This window comes from Bufo gargarizans, chromosome 10 (assembly GCF_014858855.1).
Source record: "Bufo gargarizans isolate SCDJY-AF-19 chromosome 10, ASM1485885v1, whole genome shotgun sequence".
Lineage (NCBI taxonomy): Eukaryota > Metazoa > Chordata > Amphibia > Anura > Bufonidae > Bufo > Bufo gargarizans.
This window is the reverse complement of record NC_058089.1, coordinates 12590425-12616597: the sequence shown is the minus strand read 5'-3', so window position 1 is coordinate 12616597 and position 26173 is coordinate 12590425. Positions and strand designations below refer to the sequence as shown.

The 26173-nt window shown below is 46.2% G+C and overlaps 1 protein-coding gene across 18 annotated transcripts in view; it reads right to left on the bottom strand.

Annotated features, from left to right (window-relative positions):
* The window catches only part of SOX6 (SRY-box transcription factor 6), a 288239-nt gene that overhangs the window by 74700 nt on the left and 187366 nt on the right, over positions 1-26173 (bottom strand). For all 18 annotated transcript variants that reach the window (XM_044271016.1, XM_044271012.1, XM_044271009.1 and 15 more), the window contains one exon: positions 20796-20864. In XM_044271016.1, the coding sequence (XP_044126951.1) occupies positions 20796-20864 (69 nt within the window). The remainder of the gene's footprint in view (positions 1-20795; positions 20865-26173) is intronic.

Sequence of the window (26173 nt, the reverse complement as noted above, 5' to 3'; positions counted from 1 at the left end):
TCAATTAAATATTATTGTTGAGATGTAGTGTGGTGTGAGAACCACTCGCGAGTGCGGCCGAGGAGGCGCCGTGTATGTTTATGACTCCTGCAGGATCTATTAGCGCCTATTTTATTCAGATTGCTGCGGCGTAATCTGCATAAACTCAGCATATCGCTATCCCCACGTGTGCATTTGTTTGGATAAAGCCGAACAGCAAAACCCCAATGTCGGCAAGTTCTGAGCGAGAGCGGAGAAGTGAAGGCGTCCTAATTGTAATCAGGTACCAGCAGAGATCACCCGACGAGGGGCGAGCGGACGATTATGCAAATGGCCGCAGTCAGTGGTCACCGAGACATCAAGAAGACAGAATTAGTCAATTATCCGGAACCCTTCAGAAAAGTCTAGTGAAGATAGATGCCGCCATTCCCACCCTCCTCCCATTTATTGTGAGATATGGAGCAAATTACGGCTTAATGATGGTGGTTTTTGGAACAAGCTCGTCGTTAACGGAGCAGACGATACTTCGTGGCAGATTTTTCTTTGGATTCGCATATGTCACTGAACTTTTATTACTGTTCTTTACTCTGAAAGGAAATCATCAGTGGATTGTGAGTCCGGATAAGAGCATGGTGGTTGTCAGTGGGGCTGTAATGGGTGCACGGTGAGCGGACATTGACTTTATCCTCTGCCCATTGGGCATGGATGGCCCACAACAGATTTCCCATTCATGGTCAGGTCCTCCAACCAAGAAGGAGAAGGTGTGGAAGATGTGACTGCACCATGAGACCCCTCTCATCTTACAAGAATATCTATTACTCCTGTCAGCTCATCCTGAGCCTCCTGCTTCATTAATCATGGAGCACCAGTTGAATAGTTATTACTATTCTGGGGTGTTCTTTGCAGAAAATGTGGCACCCAAAAAAAATGAGATTTTAAATCCCAGGGACCTGCTGAAAGGGGCTGTCTGTATGAGGTCTCTGTGTGAACTGCTGGGGCTGAAGATGGCATTTCAGATGCCGAGCCTGGCCCCCCCATAACGTAAGAGAACTGCGACGTATTGCAGGGCATCGGGGTGTAACTGCACTGGACGATAGAGGTCCTATACGGTATTATGTTATCACATATGGCGGCACTTGATGTCAGCTACCGCCAAGAGGCAGGAACAGGTACAGCTCTGGAGTGCGGTCCCAGAATCAGGAAGTGAAGGAAATGTGCCCCAATATGGCTCAGAACAGAGAAGTCCTGCCCTAGTGGATATTAATAAAATCCTACATTTTATCCAAGCAGGATAACACTAGTAGATTGGCAAGAGCCCCTAGCGTTGGCAGTATTGCCCCCAGTATATTGCGTATCCTCCTATTATATTCGGTCTGAGGATGGAAAGCCGCATCCAAGTTGCACTGGGAAACACCGGGATAAGAGCTGGGCAGGGAGCTGCAGACTGGAACCTCAATAGACGCAGCAATTATCAGCCCCGACAATAGGCCTTTGTCCGGGGCTTGATTTTTGTGGGTCTCCAGCCAGGCCTTATCTGACTCAGGAAATGCCTGTTCTAACTGACAGGTAGGAGATTACATCTACAGCTGCAGAAACACAATCTTCGCTCTGTTGCATTGGACAGCAAACACTACATTTGTTTATGTACGAGCGGCCACGTCTCACGGCGCAGACCGTCTCGCTGAGACAAATGGGCTTGAGACAATTTATTGTATTATTTGTGCCACACAGAACAAGCGCTTTAAGAAGCCGAGCGAGCAGACAAGGCACAGAGCTGTCTGCGGGAATAGATGGGCGCTTGTTACTCGGCCGCACAGCCCCAGCCGTCAGAGGTTTTCAGCCAAGTTTCTCCGGAAAAGAGTAAAGAAATGAAGTGATACGAGTTGTGGCTCCGGTGCGATTCACACCATGACCGCCGCTTGGAACGGCAGAGAAATGCACCACACATTGTGTAAAAAATGCAGTACTCGTGATGTCACAGGAGGTGGTCAGAACTAAAGAAGTCCCATGAAGGGTGAACGGGTTTGAAAACCAGTAACATCGGGATAAAAGACAAGGCAAAGCAAAAAGCCCCATCAGGGGCTCCGGAACGTAGACCCAGTGTGAATGGGAAGTCATCATGGTCAGGTGTGGGAGCAGAGTTCTGAGCATCTAAATCTATGGATCACAGTCGGCAGCTACAGGCGACGAGTGCACAGTGTCTGTCCTACTCCATAAAGCACCAAGAAACACATGTTGGCGACCTGTTTGGCACTCTCGCTATCAGGCCGTTCTTCGATTCTCCATCTATACCAGTTGGCGTATTCGAGCTTCACGTTCAGTCTGCTGATCAGATTAAGCGTCTGCACTTGATTAGTCGCCGTATGAAGCTTTTTTTTTTCTAGTTCTGTCATTTTAAAGGTAACCAATCCAACCTTGACAGGGAGGTAAACAGGGGGTGAAATGCGTCCCAGCTCCGCCGCTGCTTAATACATTGTGTTTGGCATAAAATTAAAAAGATCTGCAGTAAACTGGCTCAATCCGCAGGGAATCCCTCAAACGGCATTTCTAATGAGGAGAATCCATAACAGACATAAACAAGCCCAAAAATATGTCTGGGGCTCACATCATTATCTCAGATGTATACCCAAGATATAGCGATATACATCTCAGCGCTCGGACGATGTTAAATTGATTCCACCACAGCATGGGGCGTGCTTAATAAACAAACCCGACAGACGGGGAATATTCGGGGCTCTAAGAGGCGATCAGACGCCCACAACCCCAGCGCGGCAGATTCCCACTTCTTAACTTTAATGGACTCGCTCAGAAGTGCAGACTGCTCAGTGCGTCACGGTGAACTCTGCATAAAAGAGCAGCCACGCCACTGTCTGATGTGCCAAATTATTCAGCGCTGACCCGACGCCGCATAACGCGCGCAACAAACATATCAACACAGACGACAAAGAGTCAAATACCGGAAAGTATCTCCGCACAGTAAGGGCAAAACTCTGCAGATGAAAGCAGACTGCTACCGATGGGGCCGCTCCATCCACCGCCCTGCAGACATAACGACCCTGCGCGGCTCACGACGGAGCAAGCAGAGCGAATGGCGCAGAACTCAGCGCTGTCATGTGCTCGTCCAGCGGCTGGAAGTAAACGCAGAGAAGAGCTCACAATCACATACAATACAATATTATATATAAGAGGCTGATGGGCAAAAATAAAATAATATTTACAGTATATAATCCTGGATATCATAGGAGCTCCCTAAAAACCCCCATATATCTCCCTAAAGTCCTAAATATTTCACACATTATCTGTCCTTATATACCTATTCATATTATATCCCTATATATTATAGATTACATCTGTTATTTATACCGGTATGTATATTACATCCCTATTAAATTGTAGATATTGTTCCCCCTTTATATTTATATTACATACCTATAGAATATTATACATTATATCTCCCTATATATTCATATTACATCCCTATAGAATATTAGACGTTATACTCCCTACATATTTATATTTCATCCCTCTAGAATCTCACACATTATACTGTATTTCCTTTTATTCCTATACACTATCCCATCTCACTCTAGAAGAATATATATATTATACCTCCTTATATAACAGGACCTATACATTTCTATTACAACTCTACAGAGTCCCATTTGCACCTCCACCTATTTCTATCCATGTACTACATCCCTGTAAAATCTTACACATTAGATCTTATGTACTATAGATGTGTATTATAATTTATAATCTTTATATTAGGGGTCTGTAGATGTGCTGGTGCATTGGGTTTGGTTTTGTATTTTCAGCTATATGTGTTCTATTATTTCAGTATGGCTTCAGAGGTGCGGCTGCCCCTATCTTGGCCGTGCACTCCTAACCACCCATCTTTCCCACAGGCTGACATAAATTAGTATATAGCTGAAGCATGCTCTCCCCGAATTCATCCGAGGTCTGTTGGCACAAGGAGAGGAGTCATTATAGAGCAGGGGCCCATCTGAAAGAGGTCACCTTGCCGTGGTGGATAGGCACAAATGATTCTGATGAAAATATATTTAAGTACCTCATATAAATTTATACAGTGAATATAGCCCTTGTTCATAGATTTAATGTTTGCGAAATGCTGTGCATTGTATTTGCTTTTACTTATATATTTATATTTTCTCTCTACAGAATCTATTAAACCTCCTTCTATTCCTGTAAATTTAAGAAATTGCAGCACTTCATAAATTCCAGTAAATAGAAGTCATTTATTCCCCAATGTCAATGCAACGTCTGAGCCCCTACAGAATCACGTATATATCACATCTCCTATACATATTCTATATGACATCTCCTATACATATTCTATATCACATCTCCTATACATATTCTATATCACATCTCCTATACATATTCTATATGACATCTCCTATACATATTCTATAGCACATCTCCTATACATATTCTATATCACATCTCCTATACATAATCTATATTACATCTCCTATACATATTCTATATGACATCTCCTATACATAATCTATATTACATCTCCTATACATATTCTATATGACATCTCCTATACATAATCTATATCACATCTCCTATACATATTCTATATCACATCTCCTAAACATATTCTATATCACATCTCCTATACATATTCTATATCACATCTCCTATACATATTCTATATCACATCTCCTATACATATTCTATATCACATCTCCTATACATATTCTATATCACATCTCCTAAACATATTCTATATCACATCTCCACACTTTCCATACATATCTACTTATGCTATATGTTTGTACTTTTATCCCTTTCCATTATAGTCCATGTGTCTCTATACATCTCCATATATTTATAGCACATTCCTATAAACCCCTGTTTTGTTACATCTTTATGTTATTATGGGACTAGATTAATGGAATTGATTTCCACTGTTTCTCATGTTGAACTCTGTATTTGAAAAAAAAATCTAAAATAAAAGTTAAAAAAGTCTCTATTCTGATATTAATGTCCATAAATCTATATAATCCCAAATATTTCTATATATTCCGGTATGATCCCATGTATTCCTATATAACTTCCTGTCTACCCCTGTATATGTGTAATGTTTCCCATCTATATTCCCCCCACATCCTGAATATTTCTATGTAGTTCACCCTCCGTTTCCATACGTTCCTGTTCATACTCTCACATGTCTGTATTTCTATCAGTTTTACAAAAGTAGATGAATCCAGGGATGATTTTATCTTTGGGTTTTGTGTTATTTTTTTAATCCTGTAATTAATAAAAGGCGACACAACGAAGCCGCGGGCATGCAAATCAGGTAAAAGTGAAAAGTAACTGATTAGCATATTCACACGTCGCACAGGCCTAATGACACTTGACTCGTCAGCCAAGAACTCAATCCATAGAAGATTAATATTCATACGAGGAGCGACCTCCCAGGAAGTCTCCACCACAGCCACGAGCCGGTGTATAATACAATCGGATCCTATTACATCACACTGTAATAGTAATTTATAAGGAGAGTAATAATCATCGGCTAGCCGTCGTAGATTTTTATTCCTCCCGCCTGCAGCGCGTAGACTTTTCTCCGCTGCTCACATATGCATTTTAATTCTTAGAAATTCTTTTATTTCTTTCTAAATCTTAAGAAAAGTTCTGCAGAAATGTAAAAAAAAAAATATATAAACATTTTCAACTTGATTTTATTTATTTCTATACAAAATGTAGAGCTGAAATCTTTGGGGTCAGATTCAGTCTTTTCTTTGAATCTCTGCACTTTCCAAAAACTTTCCTGGATTTCTCCAGAATTCTGATTAATATTAGACTGTAGCCCTGATCGTGTCGCGGCGTCTCGTGGCTGCTGCCTTGTCATCCCGCGTTTTTGCACTTTCTTAGTGCGCCGCTCTCTCCTTCATAGTTAACCCCGTGGTTCTCGGAAAGATCACTGAGAGGTTTCTGTATCACCGAAGACTGAACGTGTTTGCGTCCCTGGATGGCCTGGAAGCAGCAGCACAAGGGTTAACGGCTGGGGCCATGCAGCCTAATAACACGGCTTGCACAGGAGGAGCTCGCAGCATTGTTTCGGCTAGTTTGGGAGATAATTTAGTGTATATTCTCGTCTTCCTGCGTTTTGCAGTCAGATTACGCGCTCCGGGCACAATTGCCTTCCAGCTGCCGGGCCTCATGAGAACAACACAGCGGCACTGTTGTCTAGAATAAGAGGTGATTGTCATGAGTGACTTTATTGCAGGCACATGAGTGTGTTAAGACTTTAGATCGCGCTCGAATGTCATGTGCACACCCAGTGACGGGCAAGAATAATTATGAAAAAACAAGAATTCAGTGTCAATGAGGGAGTGCGAGACAAAATGCCCATTCATTGTGCCCCTCTGGGAACGCTCACACGCTGCAGCCAGAGCACAGAACAAGCCCTTTCTTCTAGCCGTGGGCTGTGTGCTTAGCCCATGCCATGGAAGCCCTAGAAAAACAGCGGCCCCCTCTCACGCTGGTGCCTGGCCCGCACACACTAACAACTATTAAGACTCTTATTTTTCCAGCGTCCCCCTCCGTGTAGGTTGCAGCCAACATAAAGTCAATGCAAAGAGAAAACAGTTTGCCTAGCAGAAGAATAACGAAACGCACACGACCGCCGCACCGCCCGCCTGGCCGGCCCCACTCATCTGAAGTCCTGGTAATAATAGGCGGTGACTGACACATGAGAATGGAGGACTATAACTAGTTATATGAAGCATCCAGGGGATCGTGCTGGACATTGCAATTCATCGATCTACTGTACATGGCATGTGACTCTCTTCAGGGTGACATCATCGTACACAGCACCCAGTGACATCACAAGGAGTTGGGCAGTTTAGATTATACTACAGCACCAGGATCCAGAAGGCCAGATATGTCAGAGGTTTCCGTAATTCTGGTCATGTCACTGAAGTGTGGCCGCCCAGCGATCAGAAGTCTACGATACATCTGATTGATGTCATTTTTGAGAATGTGCTCAGAAGTGTCCAATCAGGTTTTCTTTTTCTGATGCAAGTGCATTTAATATAATCTGAGCTGTGACTGGCTGGTGTATGAAGGGATCCTACAGCAGCCAATCATCCTAAGCCAGGATGAGATCCCTCACATTCTGGCAGTTGTAGTGTTAAACAATTCCACAAGCTCCTGCGTCTCCACAACAGGACGTCGCCGACAGCGCACCGTTACCCGTTCAGTGTGGATCCTCGTTAGTTTGACAGTGCAGAAGTCCAACTGCTCCCTACCCCACGTCTGTCCATATCCTGGTCAAATGTCTCTATAACGATTACCTGTCTCTCCATAATGCTATATACCGCTCACCTGTCTCTATATATACCGCTTACCTGTCTCTTCAAATACCGCTCACCTGTCTCTCTTTATCCTGCTCACCTGTCTCTATATATACCGCTCACCTGTCTCTATATATACCGCTCACCTGTCTCTATATATACCGCTCACCTGTCTCTATATATACACAGCTCACCTGTCTCTATATATACACAGCTCACCTGTCTCTATATATACACAGCTCACCTGTCTCTATATATACACAGCTCACCTGTCTCTATATATACACCGCTCACCTGTCTCTATATATATACCGCTCACCTGTCTCTATATATATACCGCTCACCTGTCTCTATATAAACCGCTCACCTGTCTCTTCATATACCGCTCACCTGTCTCTTCATATACCGCTCACCTATCTCTATATATACACAGCTCACCTGTCTCTATATATACACAGCTCACCTGTCTCTATATATACACAGCTCACCTGTCTCTATATATACACCGCTCACCTGTCTCTATATATACACCGCTCACCTGTCTCTATATATATACCGCTCACCTGTCTCTTCAAATACCGCTCACCTGTCTCTTCAAATACCGCTCACCTGTCTCTTCAAATACCGCTCACCTGTCTCTATATATATACCGCTCACCTGTCTCTATATATATACCGCTCACCTGTCTCTATATATATACCGCTCACCTGTCTCTATATATATACCGCTCACCTGTCTCTATATATACCGCTTACCTGTCTCTATATAAACCGCTCACCTGTCTCTATATATACCGCTCACCTGTCTCTATATATACCGCTCACCTGTCTCTATATATACCGCTCACCTGTCTCTATATATACCGCTCACCTGTCTCTTCATATACCGCTCACCTGTCTCTTCATATACCGCTCACCTATCTCTATATATACACAGCTCACCTGTCTCTTTATATACCGCTCACCTGTCTCTATATATACACACCGCTCACCTGTCTCTATATATACACCGCTCACCTGTCTCTATATATATACACCGCTCACCTGTCTCTATATATACACCGCTCACCTGTCTCTATATATATACCGCTCACCTGTCTCTATATATACCGCTCACCTGTCTCTATATATACACAGCTCACCTGTCTCTATATATACACAGCTCACCTGTCTCTATATATACACAGCTCACCTGTCTCTATAAATACACCGCTCACCTGTCTCTATATATACACCGCTCACCTGTCTCTATATATACCGCTCACCTGTCTCTATATATACACAGCTCACCTGTCTCTATATATACACAGCTCACCTGTCTCTATATATACACAGCTCACCTGTCTCTATATATACACCGCTCACCTGTCTCTATATATACACCGCTCACCTGTCTCTATATATATACCGCTCACCTGTCTCTTCAAATACCGCTCACCTGTCTCTTCAAATACCGCTCACCTGTCTCTATATATATACCGCTCACCTGTCTCTATATATATATATATACCGCTCACCTGTCTCTATATATATACCGCTCACCTGTCTCTATATATATATACCGCTCACCTGTCTCTATATATATACCGCTCACCTGTCTCTATATAAACCGCTCACCTGTCTCTATATATACCGCTCACCTGTCTCTATATATACCGCTCACCTGTCTCTATATATACCGCTCACCTGTCTCTATATATACCGCTCACCTGTCTCTTCATATACCGCTCACCTATCTCTATATATACACAGCTCACCTGTCTCTTTATATACCGCTCACCTGTCTCTATATATACACCGCTCACCTGTCTCTATATATACACCGCTCACCTGTCTCTATATATATACACCGCTCACCTGTCTCTATATATACCACTCACCTGACTCTCCCTATCCTGCTCACATGTCTCTGTTTCTATAGATTTACCCCTCATCTGTCTCTTTATATACCACTCACCTGTCTCTCTCTTTATCCCGCTCACCTGTCTCTTTTTCCCCCTTACCTGTCTCTATATACACACATATGGACAAAATTGTTGGTACCTTCTGTTAAAGAAAGAAACTCCTAAATGGTCACTGGAATAACTGGAAACCGATAAAAGTGATAAATAATATTTCCTGAAAATCAGCAAATGGAAACCAGACATCGCTTCTGAATTGTGGCTGAACATTTATAAACAGACTAATGACAGCGGCAGATCCTTTTGAGGCAATCCCTGCAATCGAGCGATTTCTGTGACTTTCAGTGAGACTTCCAACCCCATCCACAGGTATTTTGACCACTCCTCGTGAACAGACTGCTCCAGCCGTATCAGGTGTAAACGATGCCTTCTCCAGACGGCATATCTCAGCTCCGTCCACAGGATTTAGATCCGGGCTCATAGAGGCCACTTCAGGATAGTCCAGTGCTTTGCTCTTAGCTGTTCTTGGATGTTTTTAGCTGTGTTTTGGGTCATTATCCTGTTGGAGGACCCATGACCTGCGGCTGAGACCAAGCTTTCCGACATGGGGCAGCACACTGTGGTCCAAAATGCCTGGATAGTGTTGAGATTTCATTGTACCCTGCACAGATTCTAGACACCGTGAGACCCTGTGCCAGATGGAGAAAGCAGACGCAAAACATCCTCGAGCCTCCTCCATGTTCCACAGTAGATACAATAGGGGTCATTCATAATTAGAAGTAGGTCACTTTTTGGTGCACTTTTGTCGCAGATTCGGTCACAAAGGGGATTTGCGGCTCAATCTGCTAATTTTACCTGCTCACGCCACTTTTCTGAGGTGGCGGAAAAAAAGGATGTGGTGTGTATGGGGAAGGGGGCAGGATGGCCAGCCCGTCTCATTTATCATTTTTTACGTCTGTTTTTGGTTACCATTTGCATTATCTGTCATCAATTTTCCTCTTGCGGCCACATCCAGGGAGGTTGGCTACAGTCCCATAGACCTTAAACTTCTATGAGAAACTGCAGTAACCGGAACATCAAGCTGTTTGGAGACGGTCTCATAGCCTTTACCATGTTTGTCTATGATTTTCTTTCTAATCTCCTGAGATAACTCTCTCCTTAGCTTTCTTTGGTCCATGTTCAGTGCGGTGAACCACCATGATACCAAACAGCGCAGGGACTACTATTCACCCTTTAACTAGACAGACAGACTGATTTCAAGTCTGAAGACACCTGTGATGCTGATTACAGGACACACCTCCCTCTCTATCTCCCCTGCCTCCCTTATCTATCTCCCCTGCCTCCCTTATCTATCTCCCCTGCCTCCCTTATCTATCTCCCCTGCCTCCCGCTCTATCTTCATCTCCCGCCTACCTCTCCATTTCCCCTCCCTATCGGGGGTGTAACTTCAAGGGGAAGTGGCTGCTTTGGGGCCTGAACTCAGAAGGAGCCCACCCAGGAGGAGGACTAAAAGATTTGATCGTCAGGTCCTCCTCAAAAGTATTATCATCCAGCCGCTCAGAACTCATCTTCTATCATCCATCTGCTAAGTGCTCTCCTATCATGCAGCCTCTCAGTGCTTGTCTTCTATCCATCTGCTCAGTGCTTGTCTTCTATCCATCTGCTCAGTGCTTGTCTTCCATCATCTAGCTGCTTAGCGCTCGTCTTCCATCATCCAGCTGCCTAGTGCTCGTCTTCCATCATCCAGCTGCTTAGCGCTCATCTTCCATCATGCAGCTGCTTAGCGCTCATCTTCCATCATCCAGCTGCTCAGCGCTCATCCTCCATCATCCAGCTGCTTAGCGCTCATCTTCCATCATCCAGCTGCTTAGCGCTCGTCTTCCATCATCCAGCTGCTTAGCGCTCGTCTTCCATCATCCAGCTGCTTAGCACTTGTCTTCTATCATCCAGCTGCTCGGTGCTCTCCTTCTATCATCCAGCTGCTCGGTGCTCTTCTTCCATCATCCAGCTGCTTAGCGCTCGTCTTCCATCATCCAGCTGCTTAGCACTTGTCTTCTATCATCCAGCTGCTCGGTGCTCTCCTTCTATCATCCAGCTGCTTAGCGCTTGTCTTCTATCACCCAGCCGCTCAGTGCTTGTCTTCTATCATTCAGCCGCTCAGTGCTGGTCTTCAGTGCTTGTCAGTGTTGTCCATCCGCTTGTCTTCTGTCATCCATCCGCTCATCTTTTATCATCCATCCGCTTGTCTTCTGTCATCCATCCGCTCATCTTTTATCATCCATGCGCTCATCTTCTGTTGTCCATCCGCTTGTCTTCTATCATCCATGCGCTTGTCTTCTGTCATCCGTCCGCTCGGCTCTCAGTGCTGAGGTTGCCTCTATTAAGCTATTTTTTGCGCATCATTAAGTTTTAACCAGGCGTCGATGGCTTTATTGTTTAAATTGTTGAGGACTTTATTTAACGTCAGCATTTCTTCTCCTCCTGACAAGGACTCCACCATCTTAGAACTAATTGAATTGATCCCTGGGAAGTAGAAGCTGCTCAACGGAGTCATCCCCCAATGTGTCAATATATTAAATCAAAGGCTAATGAGTTAGGTCATTGCTTCTTTTATCTGACGAGACTGGAAGAGCGCCGCAGCTTTAACCCTTCACTTCACACATTTATGCTCAGGTTAGGAAATGGGATAGTTGGAGAAATCAGCCAATGATGGGATGTAGAGGCTGCACCCTTGACAGACCCCAAAACATCTCCAAGAACTGTATTCTAATACAGAGCAGAAGAGGGTAAGGTAGGTGACCCATGTACACCCCAAAAACACATGCACAAAGGAAGGAATGGTGGTCGCCCTATCAATATCTGTTTATTAGGACCAGGAATATGAGAGTGCAGAATGGACCACTTCATACCAATCAGGAGTCTGGAAAAGCTGGGTGAAGACCCTTGTGGGAGCTGTAATAGACGCCATATTAGTTGCCACCCAGATTTCCAGGGGCAGATAGGAGAGTAGAGTAGAATGATGAAGAGATTGGCAGGAGAGGACAACTCCTATATATTGCGCACATCTGATGTAGATGAGATTACATGACAAACTGATTGAATCAACTTTAAAAGGAAAAAATCTGTTCCCGACTTTTTTTCAAGCTGGAAATCTTCCAGATCTTCACGGCAGCGACAATTTCCCACAGATCAATTGACAACTTATGGCAGAATGCAGGCTACACAATCTGCATGTCCTCCAGCCGCCTGTCAGGGTCTCCACTCCTCTAGGTCCTGATGGCCTTGGTCCACTCCGGAAGGTTCGACTCCATGTTGTAGAAGCACAATCGGTAGTGATCTCTGCTCGACAGCTCACAAATCATCCCCAAGGTGTTTCCCGCAGGACGCAAATCAAGGTGAAAATGGGGTTAACAATAGGGACAGATGATTACGAAATTAGGAGTCTCGTCCTGGTTCTTTTCCGCCTCTTTCCATCTGGCCCCCAGCACTTGATAGTCCAGATCTTACGACACAATGTAACACTGGAAACACATCACCCTCTCATCAGCCTGATCCGAGCAAGCATTGTAGAACTACAAGTGCCATCCTGCCCCAGCACCTCCCACCCATCCATTCTACATACTGGACGAAGATCCCACAATCCCCTCTGTATTCCCTAACCGATAAATCATGTCCACTTACTCCTTGGAGTCACCAGAGTCTCCTACAGCTCTGTTCATCCTGAGCCTTCTGGTGCATGCACATAATGAAATTCTACTTTCGTAATTATGAAACATTAACCCTTTCGAGGAGTAGTGGTGTCTTTACATTGGGACAATCCATCTAACATATATTTCTTCTGCATCTCCTCAATATTAACCAGTAAGGTGCCATGTGGCAGGGGGCAAGCAGCCGCACAGAGCGCAGGGAGGTGATAAGAAGGTTTCCACAGTCGGTCGGCCTGTTTTCCACAGTTTGGCCTCCAGTCGCTCAGGGTAGAAAGGCTGCATTATCTGTGCTATAAGTTGGGATTTTCCCGCAGACACGCTGGTGACTCTCGTCGTGTCCGCTCCACTGTTTGCCAATGGGCACAGGATCTCCGTATGGCGCTGCCCACCGCACAGGCTCTGCACTGTGTTTACCAACCACAGGCATTTTGCTACCTGACTGCCGGCAAGAAGCTCCAAACAGAAATTATAATATCAAAGGAGTCTGTGGAAAGTGAGGCGGCGAGCGCACAAGAGACGCTTCACGCTCCGCACTGTTTGTTTCCATCCAATAATATTTGCTTCGCTTCAGGCCTTTATTACGTTCCGGCCGCTGTGTTCATCATGCACAGAGCTCATGTGGACCTGGACCAGGCTGGGTGGTCAGTGCATCACTGTCTACCATCTGGTACAAAATCAGAGAAATTGGCGTCTCAGCCGGCGGTCTCAGATACTGGAAGTGATGAACTTCAATGTCGCCAGGAACGAGGCCAATCCTGACAACACAGGTGTACCTGCCATACAGGCTGCCTCTGCTAGGGCCCCTGAGGGAGAGAAGGGGCCAATATCACTGCGGCTGCTAAAAGACCATAGAAGAGGGGCCATTGTCACTGCGGCTACTGGGGGCCCACAGAGGAGGAGTCATTGTCACTGTGGCTGCTGGGGGGCCCGTAGAAGAGGAGGAGCCATTGTCACTGTGGCTGCTGGGGGCCCACAGAGGAGGAGTCATTGTCACTGCGGCTGCTGGGGGCCCACAGAGGAGGAGTCATTATTACTGCGGCTGCTGGGGGCCCGTAGAGGAGGAGGAGCCATTGTCACTGTGGCTGGGGGCCCACAGAGGAGGAGTCATTGTCACTGCGGCTGCTGGGGGCCCACAGAGGAGGAGTCATTATTACTGCGGCTGCTGGGGGCCCACAGAGGAGGAGTCATTGTCACTGCGGCTGCTGGGGGCTCACAGAGGAGGAGTCATTGTCACTGTGGCTGCTGCGGGCCCACAGAGGAGGAGTCATTGTCACTGCGGCTGCTGGGGGCCCACAGAGGAGGAGTCATTATTACTGCGGCTGCTGGGGGCCCACAGAGGAGGAGTCATTGTCACTGCGGCTGCTGGGGGCTCACAGAGGAGGAGTCATTGTCACTGCGGCTGCTGGGGGCCCACAGAGGAGGAGTCATTGTCACTGCGGCTGCTGGGGGCCCACAGAGGAGGAGTCATTGTCACTGCGGCTGCTGGGGGCTCACAGAGGAGGAGTCATTGTCACTGCGGCTGCTGGGGGCCCACAGAGGAGGAGTCATTGTCACTGTAGCTGCTGGGGGCCCACAGAGGAGAAGTCATTGTCACTGCGGCTGCTGGGGGCCCACAGAGGAGGAGTCATTGTCACTGCGGCTGCTGGGGGCCCACAGAGGAGGAATCATTGTCGCTGTAGATGCTGGGGGCCCACAGAGGAGGAGTCATTGTCACTGCGGCTGCTGCTGGGGGCCCACAGAGGAGGAGTCATTGTCACTGCGGCTGCTGGGGGCTCACAGAGGAGGAGTCATTGTCACTGCGGCTGCTGGGGGCCCACAGAGGAGGAGTCATTGTCACTGCGGCTGCTGGGGGCCCACAGAGGAGGAGTCATTGTCACTGTAGATGCTGGGGGCCCACAGAGGAGGAGTCATTGTCACTGTAGCTGCTGGGGGCCCACAGATGAGGAGTCATTGCCACTGTGGCTGCTGGGGGCCCATGGAGGAGGGACTCATTGCTGCTGTTGGGGGAGGAGGGGGCCACAAATTAGCTTTTTGCCACCGCCCTTTCTCCTGCATGTAAGCCCCATAATAATCATCATATAATTAATAGTTCCACGACTTTCTAATAGACTTTATGTTTTATACACTCTGTTTGCTGGCAGTGAATTAAAACCATGTACTAGACCAATAATTCAGAAGTTGGACGTTTGCTACAGTGTATCAGTGTAGGTAAAATATATCCATCGGGGGCTGTTTATTACCTCTATGTAATACAAGCACCATGACCATCAAGCCATGTGCCAGTGCTGCACCTGTAAGATCAGTGCGCTCCTCTCCTGAAATCCTCTGTGCTGCTCTCACTAATGTCATGAAACCACCTTCCAACAGACTACAGCCTCTGCAGACACGTGGTGCTGATTATCAGCCACTATAGATCAGAATTTCAACATGAGAAAGAATAAATGATGTAAATCTCATCCTTAACAAACACAGCATGAAGAAGCCACCAACATAAACTGTAATTACTGCCTGATAGATGCTCGCGGCGACGGAGTCTGCTGACAAAGCCATTGTGCCGCACAAGACAGTCTGTTTGCTTCTTGTAATACATGTTTATTTTGTGCGCTGAGGAAATCAAGTGTGTCAGGAGGATCCCCTGTTGTGCTGTGCAGTATGTACGGCCTCCAGAAGCTGACTACAACAGGGAGCCTAATAATGCAGCTGCAAGAGACTCCTCCCACTTTGCATGACATCATCAATGCGCCAAAAGTTCCAGTGTCTGACATGTAACAACATACTCCAATGAATCACAACATAACACAGAACAGAACAATACTAGCTTACCAAGTGACATCTTGTAATATACTCCAGAGCTGCACTCACTGTTCTGCTGGTGCAGTCACTGTGTACATACATTACTTATCCTGTACTGATCCTGAGTTACATCCTGCATTATACTTCAGAGCTGCACTCACTATTCTGCTGGTGGAGTCACTGTGTACATACATTACTTATCCTGTACTGATCCTGAGTTACATCCTGTATTATACCCCAGAGCTGCACTCACTATTCTGCTGGTGCAGTCACTGTGTACATACACTACTTATCCTGTACTGATCCTGAGATACATCCTGTATTATACTCCAGAGCTGCACTCACTATTCTGCTGGTGCAGTCACTGTGTACATACATTACTTATCCTGTACTGATCCTGCGTTACATCCTGTATTATACCCCAGAGCTGCACTCACTATATTGCTGGTGGAGTCACTGAGTACATACATTAATTATCCTGTACTGATCCTGCGTTACATCCTGTATTATACTCCAGAGCTGCACTCACTATATTGCTGGTGGAGTCACTGTGTACATTACATTACTTATCTTGTATGCTCTGTCATTCTGCAGAACTGTACTCACTATTTAGCAGCTTCAGGGCTGAAGTCTCCCAGCATTCCTTGCTGCAGTGGATTGCACTCTAGGAGTGCAGTCAGAATATAACAGTTTTTCTAGCTGCAGTTAGTGATGTCGGGCCGGCTACATATGGATCTAGTACTTGCTGAGCAGATGTTTCCCTGTCTTACAGCTGAGGAGTAGTCATCATCCTGTGAAGTCTCCCAGTCCGTGGCCTACAGACCCAGCACATATGTGAGAAATTAAGGCTCGTTTAGCAGAGACAAGCGCCTGTCAAGTGTGGAGGAGCAGAGGCCGATCCCCGGGGGTCCTGTTTCCATCCGTGAGGCTGCCATTCATTGGATTAGTGGCGCTCCCCCTGCGCAGGTTGTGTATACAGTGCGATAAATCATTTCATCAGCCCTGCTTAATGTAGACAGGAGCCGGCTCCATGAAGATAGAGCGGCCTGTGGACTCCGGATTGTACCGCCACACAATGCGCTGCCACCATGTTAGACCGTCCGCCATAAGAAGATGATTCGAAGGCTTTCACGTTCATGTTAAATTTTATTTTAAAAACTCTTTTTCCAGACCCAGTTGTTCGGCTTCCCCTAGAGAGGAGCGATGCGCAGGGCCCAGAGTGGGCTGGGTTGTCAGCGAGTCTATTAGGCGACATTCACGCAACAGAAAAGAAAATGTCCCTTAAAAACAGACTTTTTTTCACCTTTTTGAGAAACGAACGTTAAAAATGGCCCCTTCACGTGTACGGGGTGCCGGTCAGTGAAATCGGACATGTTCCATTACATGACACGGGTTATTCACTGTGATTAACCCCATAGACTCCACTGTTCTCATTATAGAGGCGCAGCTGCCATTTTTTTACCACGTTGTGTGAATGCAGCCTTAAACGGTGGCGGTCACCTATAAAGCTGCGCCATTTCTCTCTGGCACTGTGCAGCTCCCGTGAGAAGTGTACTGTGCAGATCCCGTGTGAAGTGGTACTGTGCAGCTCCCGTGAGAAGTGGTACTGTGCAGCTCTCACGTGAAGTGGTACTGTGCAGCTCTCACGTAAAGTGGTACTGTGCAGCTCTCACATAAAGTGGTACTGTGCAGCTCTCACGTGAAGTGGTACTGTGCAGCTCTCACGTGAAGTGGTACTGTGCAGCGCTCATGTGAAGTGGTACTGTGCAGCTCTCACGTGAAGTGGTACTGTGCAGCTCCCATGTGAAGTGGTACTGTCCAGCTCTCACGTGAAGTGGTACTGTGCATCTCTCATGTGAAGTGGTACTGTGCAGCTCTCATGTGAAGTGGTACTGTGCAGCTCCCATGTGAAGTGGTACTGTCCAGCTCTCACGTGAAGTGGTACTGTGCATCTCTCATGTGAAGTGGTACTGTGCAGCTCTCATGTGCAGTGGTACTGTGCAGCTCTCATGTGAAGTGGTACTGTGCAGCTCCCACGTGAAGTGGTACTGTGCAGCTCCCATGTGAAGTGGTACTGTGCAGCTCCCATGTGAAGTGGTACTGTGCAGCTCCCATGTGAAGTGGTACTGTGCATCTCTCATGTGAAGTGGTACTGTGCAGCTCTCATGTGCAGTGGTACTGTGCAGCTCCCATGTGAAGTGGTACTGTCCAGCTCTCACGTGAAGTGGTACTGTGCAGCTCTCATGTGAAGTGGTACTGTGCAGCTCTCATGTGAAGTGGTACTGTGCAGCTCTCATGTGCAGTGGTACTGTGCTGCTCTCACGTGAAGTGGTACTGTGCAGCTCTCATGTGAAGTGGTACTGTGCAGCTCTCATGTGCAGTGGTACTGTGCTGCTCTCACGTGAAGTGGTACTGTCCAGCTCTCATGTGAAGTGGTACTGTGCAGCTCCCATGTGAAGTGGTACTGTGCAGCTCCCATGTGAAGTGGTACTGTCCAGCTCTCATGTGAAGTGGTACTGTGCAGCTCTCATGTGCAGTGGTACTGTGCTGCTCTCATGTGAAGTGGTACTGTGCAGCTCTCATGTGAAGTGGTACTGTGCAGCTCTCACGTGAAGTGGTACTGTGCAGCTCTCATAGGAAGTGGTACTGTGCGGGGCCTGTGATTAGAGGCAGCTCTTGTCTCTTGCTCTCGGCTATAAAGGAGAGGTCCGGCTCTCAGAATTGGAGGTCAATTAGACACTTAATGATGAAGCGAATCTTTAAATATATTTCTACTATTATTATCCCAGCAAAAAATTAATTAAGCGGGTCATGGAGGACACGGGGCTAATGTGGAGCGTAATTACTGCTGAGCCGCCACCGCCGCCGCGCTCCTCTACGGAGAGTCCTCTGCTGCTCCGAACACTTCACTCTAGTGTTTAATCACAAGAAGAAAGACCAAAGATCTGAGAACCGCTCCCCGTCCCCAGCCTGAGCCTCCATCAGCCGATCGTCAGCTCTTCTATTATTCACTGCAAGAGACACCGACAACCTGCACGACAACAGCAAGCAGGGAAGGATGGAGAGATAGATAGAGACAAGATAGATAGAGATAGATAGATAGAGAGATGGATAATAGAGATAGATAGAGACTAGATAGATAGAGATATAGATAGAGACTAGATAGAGAGATAGATAGAGACAAGATAGATAGAGATATAGATAGAGAATAGATAGAGAGATAGATAGAGAGATGGATAATAGAGATAGATAGATAGAGACTAGTAGATAGAGAGATAGATAGAAAGATAAATAGATGATAGGTAGGAGAAAAACCGATAGATACATAGATAAACAAGTAGCTGTGCACTGAATAAAATCATTCGGTTTACGTTGCTACACATATAGCGCGGTATTATTCGTGCTGCGTTTCGGCTTGGATTATTTTTAGAATTATCCATGTTACAGAATCGGTATGCATTAGTCATGTGACGGCCGTTGCTAAGGCAATAATTTTTTTCTGTTCAATACTAGGTAATTACCGCCATACAAGAGGGTTTGTAGCGCACACTGCGCCAATCCTGTCTGACACCACATCATCTGACATCAACTCCGGACCATGTGATATCACGTTATCATTCACACTGAGCGTAGAACTGTGAGCAATACTGAGGGCACGGCCGCAGATAAAACGGACCTCATTCTGAATGACGGATGGGAGGGATTCATGTGTAGAAAGGAAGATGGCTCCGGCAGCATATGGCAGTATCAAAATTTCTTTATTCGTACCTCCAGACACAAATGGCTTGTTTTGTGTCTGGAGGTACGAATAAAGAAATTTTGATACTGCTATATGCTGCCGGAGCCATCTTCCTTTCTACACATGTATTCCAAGGCCTGATGGATCAAGGGCCTACGGCTAGGCTGCTGCATTGATCAACGCACTATCTTGAGACCACAAGGTGCTGCTTCTACACTTTCACGTTTATCTTTGGATGGGAGGGATTGTCACCGCTGATCTCCATACTGAAATGGATAGGCGGCATTCTCAGTGATGTCACCGCTGTTCTCTAGTGAATGCATAGGCGGCATTCTCAGTGATGTCACCGCTGATCTCTAGTGAATGCATAGGCGGCATTCTCAGTGATGTCACTGCTGATCCCTAGTAAATGCATAGGCGGCATTCTCAGTGATGTCACCGCTGATCTCTAGTGAATGCATAGGCGGCATTCTCAGTGATGTCACTGCTGATCTCTAGTAAATGCATAGGCGGCATTCTCAGTGATGTCACCGCTGATCTCTAGTGAATGCATAGGCGGCATTCTCAGTGAGGTCACTGCATATCTCTAGTGAATGGATAGGCGGCATTCTCAGTGAGGTCACCGCTGATCTCTAGTTAATGCATAGGCGGCATTCTCAGTGATGTCACTGCTGATCTCTAGTGAATGAATAGGCGGCATTCTCAGTGAGGTCACTGCTGATCTCTAGTGAATGGATAGGCGGCATTCTCAGTGAGGTCACCGCTGATCTCTAGTTAATGGATAGGCTGTATTCTCAGTGATGTCACTGCTGATCTCTAGTGAATGGATAGGCGGCATTCTCAGTGAGGTCACTGCTGATCTCTAGTGAATGGATAGGCAGCATTCTCAGTGATGTCACCGCTGATCAATGGATTGGCTGCATTCTCAGTGATGTCACAGCTGATCTCTAGTGAATACAAAGGCGGCATTCTCCGTGATGTCACCGCTGATCTCTAGTGATGTATAGGCTGCATTCTCAGTGATGTCACCGCTGTTCTCTAGTGAATGCATAGGCGGCATTCTCAGTAATGTCACAGCTGAACTCTAGTGAATGGATAGGCGGCATTCTCAGTGATGTCACCGCTGATCTCTAGTGAATGGATAGGCGGCATTCTCAGTGATGTCACAGCTGAACTCTAGTGAATGCATAGGCGGCATTCTCAGTGATGTCACCGCTGATCTCTAGTGAATGCATAGGCGGCATTCTCAGTGAAGTCACCGCTGATCTTTAGAGGTATACACCCTCATCTTATATTACGTGCTCACGGTTAGAGACTGCTCAGAGCTGAGATGTCGGGACACTGACCTGGATCTGCTGCTGAAGGACATTGATCTTGTGTTGCTGTTGCAGTAGTTGCTGTTGCTGCCGTGCGATCTGTATAAGAAGAGGAGAAGCCGCCATTAGACATGCTACATACCACAGACGCATGTCACGCATGTAACATGCAGAGCTGAGGGGGCAGCGATTATTTATGCACCATCCTAACGAATGTTAATCTGTACTTCATTTCCCATTCTTACGGATTTATTAAAGTAAAAAATAATATTGTCGGAAAGAACTGAGCCAGTGGCTTCCATCCAGACACGGCTAAGGCTACTTTTACACTTGCGCTTGATCGGATCCGTTCTGAACGGATCCGATCATATTAATGCAGACGGAGGCTCCATTCAGTACGGATCCGTCTGCATTAATAACTTAGAAAAATTTCTAAGTCTGAAAGTAGCCTGAGCGGATCCGTTCAGACTTTCAATGTAAAGTCAATGGGGGACGGATCCGCTTGAAGATTGAGCCATATGGTGTCATCTTCAAGCGGATCCGTTCCCATTGACTTACAACGGATCCGCACGGCCAGGCGGACAGCTGAACGCTGCAGCGTTCAGCTGTCCACCTGGCCGTGCGGAGCGGAGGCTGAACGCCGCCAGACTGATGCAGTCTGAGCGGATCCGCTCCATTCAGACTGCATCAGGGCTGGACGGAGGCGTTCGGGTCCGCTCGTGAGCTCCTTGAAACGGAGCTCACGAGCGGACCGACGAACGCAAGTGTGAAAGTAGCCTAACGCTGATCTCCAACTGATCCAGTATAAAAGTGCAAGAGCATTATAACAGACTAATATAGTTACATTATAGGAAATGATATCAGTCACATAGGATGTAATGTCTCTGGAGGTTATATCAGCGCTGGAGCGTTATAAGAGGAGCGGCTGATATCAGTCACATGTGATGTAATGTCTCTGGAGGTTATATCAGCGCTGGAGCGTTATAAGAGGAGCGGCTGATATCAGTCACATATGATGTAATGTCTCTGGAGGTTATATCAGCGCTGGAGCGTTATAAGGAGGAGCGGCTGATATCAGTCACATGTGATGTAATGTCTCTGGAGGTTATATCAGCGCTGGAGCGTTATAAGGAGGAGCGGCTGATATCAGTCACATGTGATGTAATGTCTCTGGAGGTTATATCAGCGCTGGAGCGTTATAAGAGGAGCGGCTGATATCAGTCACATATGATGTAATGTCTCTGGAGGTTATATCAGTACCGGAGCGTTATAAGAGGAACGACTGATATCAGTCACTGGAGAAGAACCTGTAATGATGTCACTGCCTTGCTTCAATTTGTCCAAGTGACTTTCACAGGTAGACTGAGACCTTCCTCCCATCTACTCCTGTCACTGCAGGGTGTATGCACAGATATGGCACCTCCTGGGAATATATCATCGCAGGAGAGGGTTAACCTGTGATTGGCGGTGCAGGGTCTGGGCAGGCTGTCAGGCAGAGGGTGCAGTGAAGCGATCACACACCAGATGTGACATCAGTGACACAATGAATAATGTAGTGATCGCCTGAGGAGGATATAACACTGATCAGCGGCGCCTCCTCATATCACTCACTAAAAACTTCTGATTGGCAGCTACAAATGATCCGTCCAGCACTAAACGCTTGCAAAAAGCCAATGCTAAGAGACGGCTGCAAAAGAGCAACTGGAACACAGGTCTAGCCATGTATAGGGCCAGGGAGGCAGGACACAAGGGGGCTCATATGTTCCTCCTGTCACAATAGAAGCATTGCAACAGACCAGGAACAGTGTTACCTTACTGCAAGAGGTCCAACACATCACCAGGAGACTGTCTGACAGACTGCTTACACAATCTATTGCTCCCTGTTATCAGCCATTTCAGGCCGGGGAGAGGATGACTGTATTTTATAAAAAGATGCACGAGTGGAAAAACTTCTTATAACGCTCCAGCGCTGATATAACCTCCAGAGATATTACATCATATGTGACTGATATCAGCCGCTCCTCTTATAACGCTCCAGCGCTGATATAACCTCCAGAGACATTACATCATATGTGACTGATATCAGCCGCTTCTCTTATAATGCTCCAGTACTGATATCATTTCCAGAGACATTACATCATATGTGACTGATATCATCCACTCCTCTTATAACGCTCGAGCGCTGATATAACCTCCAGAGACATTACATCATATGTGACTGATATCAGCCGCTCCTCTTATAACGCTCGAGCGCTGATATAACCTCCAGAGACATTATATCATATGTGACTGATATCAGCCGCTCCTCTTATAACGCTCCAGTGCTGATATAACCTCCAGAGACATTACATCATATGTGACTGATATCAGCCGCTCCTTATAACGCTCCAGCACTGATATAAGCTCTAGATTGTAGGTTTGGGGTATTTCATGTAGAGTTGTTAGCAATAATGGAGTGTACTATGGAGTCAGCTCATTAGGGTGATGTCTGAAGATAACAGTACAGATTCATCGCTGTATTTTCACCCCTTATTATAATTGGCGGCATCAGTTTTATGATATTTGCGCCTGTGACGGACTACGTGGGTGGAGTTCAGGTCTAGTCCACGTACATGTTTTTGGTAGCACTGGGGACATTCAATGATGTGATTGGAACCACTGGACGTAGGTCTCTCATCTATTGACCAGCGGCCCCTGAGAGTAGCCTCTGTCACTGGAGTCATGGCTGCCGCCTCCTCAGCACCATGTGCTTCATTATTTGACTGCTGGATGCGACATTCTCGCTTCATTGAGCATAACAAGCGAGTTTTAAGTGTCATTTAATTTTCATTTTGGAATATAATTACTAAGTGTTCGCTGTCAGATATCATTCGTCTGCAAATGTGTCAAGATTAATTTGTGCTGGCTTATTCACAAGTGTCAATAGTTAATTACTGGGTCGTCTCTGGATGCCGGGGTGACATCCTGACTGCACTGCTCCCTCTATGTGGATCCCTTCATTTGGGGATCAGCCGCCGTCTTCCCGCACGTGGACACATCCTGCAGCCCCATAAAAGTCTCATTAAAGGCAGCCGAGCATGCCCTGCGCTAAAATACTTTTTAAATTAAAAGATAATTCTGGTATTAATGTCAGATCCTTAAAAAATGCACATTAATTTGAGGTCTGTCTGATCTAATGCTCAGGGGTCCGCTGTTTGCAGGCATTGTTGTTACAAACGGCGCTTCTGCGGGACGCTCGGCGCAGGAATTAAATATCGTCTCTATATATTTTGTTTCCCATAAGAGATTGTTTAGCGGTTACTGATCTTCTCCTCTTGGAGGTTTGGAGAGATGAAAAGAAAGTGAAAAAAACAGGCGGAAATAATGGAAAGATTGATAGAAGATGGCGGCAAAGCGGTGTCCTCATTTACGACTTAACCCATTCTACTGTGGCTGAAGAGGGGTTTGTGTACAGTACTGAGAGAGACATAGTCCACACAGGGGCATGTGACTCCTGCATTACACTGTATAAGAGGAGATACAGGGAGGATGTGTGACTCCTGCATTACACTGTATAGGAGGAGATACAGGGAGGACGTGTGACTCCTGCATTACACTGTATAGGAGGAGATACAGGGAGGACGTGTGACTCCTGCATTATACTGTATAAGAGGAGATACAGGGAGGACATGTGACTCCTGCATTATACTGTATAAGAGGAGATACAGGGAGGACATGTGACTCCTGCATTACACTGTATAAGAGGAGATACAGGGAGGACATGTGAATCCTGCATTACACTGTATAGGAGGAGATACAGGGAGGACGTGTGACTCCTGCATTAAACTGTATAAGAGGAGATACAGGGAGGACGTGTGACTCCTGCATTACACTGTATAGGAGGAGATACAGGGAGGACGTGTGACTCCTGCATTATACTGTATAAGAGGAGATACAGGGAGGACGTGTGACTCCTGCATTACACTGTATAAGAGGAGATACAGGGAGGATGTGTGACTCCTGCATTACACTGTATAGGAGGAGATACAGGGAGGACGTGTGACTCCTGCATTATACTGTATAAGAGGAGATACAGGGAGGATGTGTGACTCCTGCATTATACTGTATAAGAGGAGATACAGGGAGGACGTGTGACTCCTGCATTACACTGTATAGGAGGAGATACAGGGAGGACGTGTGACTCCTGCATTATACTGTATAAGAGGAGATACAGGGAGGACGTGTGACTCCTGCATTACACTGTATAGGAGGAGATACAGGGAGGACGTGTGACTCCTGCATTATACTGTATAAGAGGAGATACAGGGAGGATGTGTGACTCCTGCATTACACTGTATAAGAGGAGATACAGGGAGGACGTGTGACTCCTGCATTATACTGTATAAGAGGAGATACAGGGAGGACATGTGAATCCTGCATTATACTGTATAAGAGGAGATACAGGGAGGACATGTGAATCCTGCATTATACTGTATAAGAGGAGATACAGGGAGGATGTGTGACTCCTGCATTACACTGTATAAGAGGAGATACAGGGAGGACATGTGACTCCTGCATTATACTGTATAAGAGGAGATACAGGGAGGACATGTGACTCCTGCATTATACTGTATAAGAGGAGATACAGGGAGGACGTGTGACTCCTGCATTATACTGTATAAGAGGAGATACAGGGAGGACATGTGACTCCTGCATTATACTGTATAAGAGGAGATACAGGGAGGACATGTGACTCCTGCATTACACTGTATAAGAGGAGATACAGGGAGGACATGTGAATCCTGCATTACACTGTATAGGAGGAGATACAGGGAGGACGTGTGACTCCTGCATTATACTGTATAAGAGGAGATACAGGGAGGACGTGTGACTCCTGCATTACACTGTATAGGAGGAGATACAGGGAGGACGTGTGACTCCTGCATTATACTGTATAAGAGGAGATACAGGGAGGACGTGTGACTCCTGCATTACACTGTATAAGAGGAGATACAGGGAGGATGTGTGACTCCTGCATTATACTGTATAAGAGGAGATACAGGGAGGACGTGTGACTCCTGCATTACACTGTATAGGAGGAGATACAGGGAGGACGTGTGACTCCTGCATTATACTGTATAAGAGGAGATACAGGGAGGACGTGTGACTCCTGCATTACACTGTATAGGAGGAGATACAGGGAGGACGTGTGACTCCTGCATTATACTGTATAAGAGGAGATACAGGGAGGATGTGTGACTCCTGCATTACACTGTATAAGAGGAGATACAGGGAGGACGTGTGACTCCTGCATTATACTGTATAAGAGGAGATACAGGGAGGACATGTGAATCCTGCATTATACTGTATAAGAGGAGATACAGGGAGGACATGTGAATCCTGCATTATACTGTATAAGAGGAGATACA